The sequence below is a fragment of the Octopus bimaculoides genome, chromosome 6 (genome assembly GCF_001194135.2).
Source record: "Octopus bimaculoides isolate UCB-OBI-ISO-001 chromosome 6, ASM119413v2, whole genome shotgun sequence".
Lineage (NCBI taxonomy): Eukaryota > Metazoa > Mollusca > Cephalopoda > Octopoda > Octopodidae > Octopus > Octopus bimaculoides.
Window position 1 is genome coordinate 45,887,473 of NC_068986.1, and position 8,874 is coordinate 45,896,346.

At 37.5% G+C, this 8,874-nt stretch overlaps 1 protein-coding gene across 1 annotated transcript in view; it reads right to left on the reverse strand.

Moving 5' to 3' along the window:
* The window catches only part of LOC106868360 (agrin), a gene marked incomplete at its 3' end in the record, with an annotated part of 738,012 nt that overhangs the window by 37,033 nt on the left and 692,105 nt on the right, over positions 1-8,874 (reverse strand). The window contains exons 26-28 of the mRNA XM_052968462.1: positions 8,181-8,320; positions 2,145-2,252; positions 1,527-1,658 (exon numbers count right to left, since the gene is read on the reverse strand). Of these exons, the coding sequence (XP_052824422.1) occupies positions 1,527-1,658; positions 2,145-2,252; positions 8,181-8,320 (380 nt within the window). The remainder of the gene's footprint in view (positions 1-1,526; positions 1,659-2,144; positions 2,253-8,180; positions 8,321-8,874) is intronic.

Below are 8,874 nucleotides of genomic sequence, written 5' to 3' on the forward strand. Positions count from 1 at the left end.
CAGACTTAGCACGCCAGATTGAAGACATTTAAAAGGATACACTGAATGTAATTTGTAGAACTCTACACGTGCTCCCTTTCGGTTGGACGTCCTGTGTCTAGTTCTGGAAATTACATCGCAAATTGACAGACTACGCTGACGATCCTGCAGATATTTACTTATGTAAATTTTAACAGGTGAAACCATGGTACGTAGGTTAATCTTCTTTATTTAGTATTTTTTCATTTGTCTTGCCCTTTTACAGTCTGTTGTGTCGCTGAATTTTTACTGAGAACATATATTTTTTTCGTGGTTAGATGATTCGGCATCTATTTCTAGCATATAGGAGTCCACTTTTGCTGGTCATCCCTCTTATTTTTGTACATATATATATATACACATATATATAGATATAGATAGATAGATAGATAGATAGATAGATAGAGAGAGAGAGAGAGAGAGAGAGAGAGAGAGAGAGAGAGAGAGAGAGAGAGAGAGAGAGAGAGAGAAAGAGAGAAAGAGAGAGTATGCAATTTACATCTAAAGAGGCATCTTTAGATATTTTGAAAACTACTTACTAAATTGGGTTAGAAAATAATCAAATTCATATCTTCAACTTGTTTTATAATTATGTTCAGAGTAATTAAAACTGATGTATAGTTTTGTCAATGTTTTACTCATATATTTAGTAAATATGAAAAATGAATTAAGATTTGATCAATGTATTTAGCTTCACTGAATGTATTTTTATCTAAAATAAAATAAAATCCTTTGGGAGTGCAGTCATATGTTAATGAATGAATTTTATATTGGAAATTCAATAACCAAATAAACGAGAAATCTAAAGAACTTTTTGAATTAGGAGAAAGAGTAGAGAGCTGGCATTAAAGCTTCCATGACAAAGAACTTTAAGAAGTTCGTTTTACAACCATGTGGTTTTGTACCATGAGCAGGTATCTTCTACCATAGCCCTGGGCTGACCAATGCCTCATGAGTGAATTTGGTGGATGTAAACTGTGAGAAAGCTCATCATATATGTGTGTGTATGTGTGTTTGTCTATCTCCCTACTTCCTGACAAGTGATGCTGGTTTGTTTGCTTCCCTGTAACTTAGTGGTTTAGCAAAAGAGACTAACAGAATAAGAAGTAGATTTGAAAATAGGTGCTGGGGGTTGATTTATTCTGCTAAAACCCTTTAATGCAGTGCCCCATCATTGCATTAATTCAATGTGACTGTAAACAAGTAAAAGATAAAGAATTAATATTACTTATTTAAAGGCTACTCCTAGATGGAGAAATACAATGATGCTTACAAACCATTTGTTTAGATATATGCCCAGTCATTAATGATATCCATCCCTCTTCATAAACTAACCTTAGGGTTTCTTAACTTTGACACTCTTAGTACCTTATTAAGTTGTGCCTACAGTTTCACTGTGGCTATTAGTTTGATCAAATCACTGTATCTGATGATTGACATTAAAGGTTGAATGTCTTAATTGAATAGTGACAATAGTTGGATAGACTAAGAATTACACTTTATCATACCTTCTTGGCAATTCCGTCCTTTTCTGTCTTCAGGACAAATACATACATATGACCCATGGTCTGTTGGGGTGCAGGTGCCACCACCTTGACAAGGGTTATTTATGCACATATCTTCATTTTCACAGTATTTTCCTGAAAAGTAATAAAGTATAATTAATATTAGCTTTTAATAAGGATGGTAAGAGATAGCAGAATTGGTAGAGTAACAAAGTTAATGCCATGTGGTTTTTAGTTATGTCTGTTTACGTTCTAATTTCAAAGCCTACCAAGGTCGACTTTGCCTTTTATTCTTCTGTGAGTCAATAAAATAAAGTACTAGTCAAGTACTGAGATCAGTTCAGTTAACTGTACTTTATTTTTATACCCTAGAAAATTAAAAGGATCATGCACATATTAGAATTCAACATATTTTATTAAAGAGAAATATTAATAAGGATTTGTAAATTTTTTCAAAAAGCTGTTATTAAGCACTTAGTAGTTTCAGTTTTAAAGTTTTTTTTAGCTGATTTGAGAAGAAAATTTAAGAGAGGTGAGAAAAGGCATAACATGCAAAAATATCTATCATTATGATAAATGAACAACAGAAAACTGTTTGTGTTAAAAAGTAAAATATTTTACCAATAAATCCTTCTTGACATATACATTGAACCATCACATTATCCAACATCAAACAATTGCCTCCGTTTTTGCAAGGCATACTACTACAAGGATTATTCCCACATTCAGCTGAAAGAAATGAGAATGTTTTAGTGAGTTAGTACTTGTTAGTAATCGCTATTAGTGGCACACAACAAATGAGTGTACCCTCATTTGCTATCTATGTAAAATATAACAAGCGGGTGAGTTTGGGTTAGTAACCTATGTTAATGATATATAAGAAAGTGTGTCTCCATTAACAATATATTTTAATATAAGTGAGTTTTGGTTAGTAATCTATATTAATGCTGTATGACAAGAGAGTGTGTCATTGTTAGCAATCTAAGTAAGTTGATGCAACAAGTGAATTTAGTCAACAAATAGTTTGTAGGTTTTCATCTTCAAAGACATGCAAAATAAGAGATCTGTTAGTTAAAAACATGTGAGGGTTAGTGACAGGAAAAGTATCTGGGTTGTAAAACATTTCCTTAATATAATAAGGTACCAGTCAAAAATAGAAGTCAATTTAATTTATTAACCACCACTCCATCCTCAAACATTTCCTACAAATTATTTGTATTATTATAGTAATGGTAGAAAATTGACTAAAGTCACATAAGCATCAGTGAGAATTGCATATTTGTTCTGATTCTCTCTACTTCCATCCACCCATCCATCCATTTTCTGCACCCACTATACTTGGAAGGGTTGTGGAGGTAGAGCCCTCAGACATTTCCTCCATTGGGGCCTATCAGAAGCAACCATCATTAGATTTTCTGGCCGGATTTCCAAGCAAGACCAAATGAGACTATGGATATTATCCAACTGTCTTGTTCTTGGTCTACCCCTAGGTCGTCTGCTGATTGGCTTGCCTTGAAGAATCTGTCTTGTGACTTTCTCCTGTGACATTCTAATCACATCCTTGTAGTACCAGAGCTGTGACCCCTCAAGAAGTAGCGTGACCTGGAGAGTCTTTCTGATCACCAAGATAAGCACCCTGTCAAGTAATATTACTCAAGAGACCCTTAGGTCTCTTTCAGCTGCTTGCATTTTCGATCATATGCTTTTGATTATTATCCAACATTTATGACCATAGGTGAGGATAGACATAAAAACCCAATTTAAGATAGCAAATTTAGTTTCATTTTTTTTTTTGTCAACTTCTTCTCTTCTGATGATCGAGCGCTGCAGCTGGTGCATTATTGTGGTAGGACTTGCAATTCTAGAATCCAATTCAGCCTCCTGCCTTCCACCACTTGTCAATATGGCTCAATATACTTCAACTTCTCTACTTGTCTCAGTGATGTTCCACTAACATACAGAGTGTACTGGGAAGACTTTCTACAGAGGGCCAATGTCTCAATCTTCACAACACTAATTCTCATTCCTGCCTTGCAGCTCTTGACAGCAGACCCCTTCTGATCATATTCTAATGAGCCAAGTAACACCATATTGTCTGCAAATATCAGCCAACTGATCCTACTTCCACTGATTGTGATATCACTTCCACAGTGTCAATCCAGTTCATAAAATTTATTAAAAGAGGAGGTGACAATATGCACCCCTGCCTTTATACTTTGAGTTCAAATTGTTAAAGACAACTTTGCTTTTTATCCTATACAGAAGGATTGAACTTAAGGCCTCATGCTTATGAAGTAAACTTTTTAACCATTCATCCATGCCTGCATTCTATATATAAATATATACTTATATACTTTGTAACTTTGTAGAGCTAGGGTGGTAGAAGTTTTTTTGTGCTTGCAATAAATATCAAGAGCAAAAGCACACTGAATTACTAGCTGGAGGAGATGTCTTCCTGGGGTTAAAAAAGAAGTATCATCAGTTCTTAGAGATCACCCACATTAAAGTGGTAATAAGCACTACTTTTTGGTTCATATACTGCTTCTGTCTGAAACATCCTTTTCATCCAGGGTAGTGGACTGCTGGAATTGTTAGAGCATCAGGTGTCATGCCTTCTGGTATCTGTTCCAGCGTTTTACACTTTGAGTTAAAAATACCACCACCTATCACCAGTCCCCTCATAGTAATATACAAGGTTAATGCATAGACCTCCAATGTCAGTCACAGTGACTTGAGCAACTTCTCAGTTGTATTGAAGCAAGATAAAGAGTGAACCTTGTATCAAATATGATATGAAGTGGTATCAAAAAGATCCCAGACTAGTTCAATAGTGTGCCAACAGGTGGCAGCACATGGTTGTGTGCAAAGTGAGAGCTATCAGTGACCATCATGAGGAAGTTTGCTGAGCGACGTTACTGTGTTGTGAATTTGTGTTTTTGTGATCACGTGTATGTTGTAGTCTGTTATTTTTGTCATGAACAGGAAGAAAGAACCACCGTGAAAATTTGAATTAAACTTGGGAGGTCTGCTACAGAGACATTGAGCATGCTTTGGCAAGCTTGCAGCGATGAGGCAAAGGGTTGTACGCAATGTTTTGAGTGGCATGGGTGCTTCAAAAGAGGAAGAACGTCCTTAGAAGATGATGAGCACTCTGGAAGACCTGCCACAAGCGTCAGCCCTGGAAATGTGGCATTGTGCATCAAGAATTTGTCCTCAGGTCCAGACTGTCAATCAAGAGTTCTACTGCAATGTATTGAGATGTTTGAAGGAAGACTGGATCCGTGGAGCATGAAAAATTGGTTTCATCACAATGACAATGCACCCTGTCACCAAGCTCTCCTCAGTTGTGAGTCTCTTACCAAAAACAACATGGTATCACTTTTGCACCTGCCTTATTTGCCAGATTTAGCACCTGTGTTTTTCCATCTCCTCCAAGGGGAAAATGCAGCTCAGACGTCATCCAGAGTCAATCACAGAAGGTCATCAACTTACTTACAAAAATGACATCTAGGTTGGATTCAAAAAGTGGTGTATTGCTGTGCAAGGTGTCTATCGCAAAGGAGATGATGTTAAAATTTAAGGAGATAAGTTATTTTTTATTAAACATAACTAGTCCAGGAAATTTTTGATACCACCTTGTAAATAGTAGAAAATGGCTGTATAGTTAACATGTTTGCTTCATGACCTCACTATTGTCAATGACATGAAAAAGCACCCAGTATATTCTATAAATTGATTGGCATCGGGAAAGGCGTCCAACCATATAAATCATGTCAAAGTATGTATTGGAGATTGACAGTCTTCTGACCAGTGAAATCCTGTCAAGTCATTCAATCCAAGCTAGCATAGAAGAAAGATGTTAAATGATAATGATGATGATGATGATGATGATGATGATGATGAAGAAGATGATGATAATGATGATGATGCAAGTGATGATGATGATGATGATGATGATGATGATGATGATAAAGTTGCAAGCTATTGCATGGTTAGATTAATTTCTTTTTTTCATTTCTGAGAAAGTACTAAATTTTTGTAAAAATTTAATTTGAAATTTCTAACAATGTGTTCAACACAGCACTCATTTTGACTGTTGCTACCCACTCCTATATTCCCTGTCACATTCACTTATACTAACTGCATAACTAATGTCATCACTATCTGCATTGCATTGTGTGTTCATGCCGTTGTTGCTATTACCCCATCTCTACATCAGTATCATTGCCACCCCTATCATTGTCATCAGCATCATCATCATCATTATGTACCTATGCTGTTACTAACATAAACTGTCCCCACACCACCCCACCCCTACTATCATTGCTGCTACAACCACCACTGCCACCATCATGATCATGATCATCAAATTACCCATGGATTTTGATGAAACTGTTGTTGTAACCATCCAAGTGTTCTTCCTGGCAATAACACAAACATTCACCATAGACACAACAGCAACTGTTGCCATGATCATGACCAATGCAAACCATCTTGCCTTAAAATCACTGCTGTGCTTTTTAGAGCAGTAGGTGGTTTGAAAGACACACACACACACACACACACACACACACACACACAATCATCCACTAACACATATATCTTAGCACAGGCATCAGGATAACTGTTGCTATCATCAAAAACTCATTGTTACTGATATCACTCACTATTTTAAATGTTTGCTATAACAACAGTTTCCATGCCCATCACTGCCACCACCACATTTTGTATCCACCACTGTTGCTTCTCCTAACTACCACTGCTAACTACTTCATCACAATAATTGCCATCTACAGCCAACCAGATATTGTCAGCAAAATAAAAATCTGATTGATAAAAGAACAAGTTGCAGGCTATACCAGGTCAGCCACTATTGGAACAAACCTATAATCAATGACAATCTAGCCATCACCAACCTATCTTTCCTGAAATAATTTATCTCATACTATACACACTACAGGTACAAGTATGGCTGTGTGGTTAGAAGTTTTCTTCACAATCATGTGGTTTTTAGGTTCAGTCCCACAATGCAGTGCCTTGCACAAGTATATCCTATTATAGCACCAGACGAACCAAAGTATTTGCCTTATAAGGGAATTTGGTAGATGGAAACTGTGTTGAAGCCTACTGTTTATACATATACTGAGGAGATGTGAAGGCTTGAAAGGCATGAAACCAGCATGACCTGCCTGATGGGTAATGTCAGTGAGCATCTACAACAAAGTGTAAGAGATTTGAGAGAAAAATTGGGTATACTGGGCATCAGATGGAGTGTACAAGTATGGTCATGTGGTGCATATGGATGAGAATATATTTTGTTGTTGGCACTCCATCGCTTACGACGTCGAGGGTTCCAGTCGATCCGATCAACGGAACAGCCTGCTCATGAAATTAACGTGAAAGTGGCTGAGCACTCCACAGACACGTGTACCCTTAATGTAGTTCTCGGGGATATTCAGCGTGATACAGTGTGTGACAAGGTTGACCCTTTGAATTACAGGCACAACAGAAACAGGAAGTAAGAGTGAGAGAAAGTTGTGGTGAAAGAGTACAGCAGGGTTCGCCACCATCCCCCATGCCAGAGCCTCGTGGAGCTTTAGGTGTTTTCGCTTAATAAACACTCATAACGCCCGGTCTGGGAATAAAAACCGTGATCCTATCATCGCGAGTCCGCTGCCCTAACCACTGGGCCATTGCGCCTCCATGGATGAGAATAACTGCATCAGGAAGTGCCGATCTCTAACTGTGGAGGGAATGTGTGGAAAGAGTAGACCGAGGAAGACGCGGGACAAAGTGGTGAGAAAGGAACTTCAGATGCTGGGCCTCAGAGAGGAGATGATAAGGGACTGACACTTATGGCACTCTGCTGTGCTTGAGAAGACATAAAATCATGGTCATCCATATACACAGGCATGTCCTCTATATCCCTCTCTCAGCTGAGTGATCCTATGCTTGAGGGCTTGTGGGTGCTGGGGGCCATGTAAAAGCACCCATGCTGATGCTACATAAAAGTGCCTGTGCTGGTTCCACATAAAAACACTTATGCTAGTGTCACATTGAAGGGCCCATGTCAGTGTGTTGTTAAAAGCACTAGAAACCCTACCAAACAGACATAGAGGCTGTGCAGCTCTTCAGCTTTCCAGCTCCTGTCGAACTGTCCGACCCATAGCAGCATGGAGAACATGTTTGATGATGATGATGATGATAATGAGGATGATGATGATAGTGTGTGTGAGTGTGTGTGTTTGAGTGTGTGTGTGTGTGTGTGTGTCTGAGTGTGTGTAGGCGTTTGTGTTTGATTTTCACTACTTGGCAACCAGTGTGATTTGTTTACACCTCCAAAACACAGCAGTTTGGCTAAAAGAGACTGACAGGGTAAATAGCAGGCTAAAAATAGGTTGATTTGTACAATAAAATCCTTGAAGGCAGTGCTCCAGCATGACCTCAGTCTGATGACTAAAACAAGTAAATGATAAAAGAATGAAAGAATATTATTCAATGTGTCGTTCCATTTCTATAAGATTTATTTTTGTTTGATTTTCTGAAGGATTTGATTTGCAAGATTTCACTGTTATTTGTAACAGATCAAGCACCCCCATAAAGGCTTCCCTACCCTGTTAGCTGCTGAGGGTTTAAATTGATGTAGAAGCTACAAACCTATATCTACTCCATCAATAACATCACTGAGTTCATCAGGATATGCCAGTCGGTAGGTGTAAGGGCTCTGTCGTTTTCCAGCAATTACCTTCCGAATGCAGCCAACTAGACCAACTTCGACATCAATGCGACTTTTAACCCTGTATGGAAAGTTTATAAAAAGAAATTAAATATGATAATAATAAGGGAAAAAACATTTAGCAACAAAAAAATACAACTTTAATTCTAAAATACATTCATGACACCAAACAAAAAAAATGAGCCAAAGTGTAATGTAAGTGAATTTTTGGGTATGTAGCTGTTGCTGATGTTGTTTAGCCCACAGTAGAATTAAGATTGAGAAGAGCTTTGATCGAAAGTATTAAAACAAATTCATCACATCTTTTTTCTTTTTACAATTATGGCTACATGGTTACAGTAGTTTGCTTCCTAACAACATGGTTTCAGGTTCAGCCTCACTGCACCATGGTCAAGTTATTTCTACAATAGCCCCAGACCAACCAAAGCATTGTGAGTGTATTAGTTTATGGAAACTAAAAGAAAACTGTTGTGTGCATATATATATATATATATATATATATATATATATCTGCAAAAATATGTGACACTTATTCAGTAGCCATGATAAAACTCCGAGTTTCGGATGCCAGTGTGTTGTTTAGCCCACAGTAGAATTAAGATTGAGAAGATATAT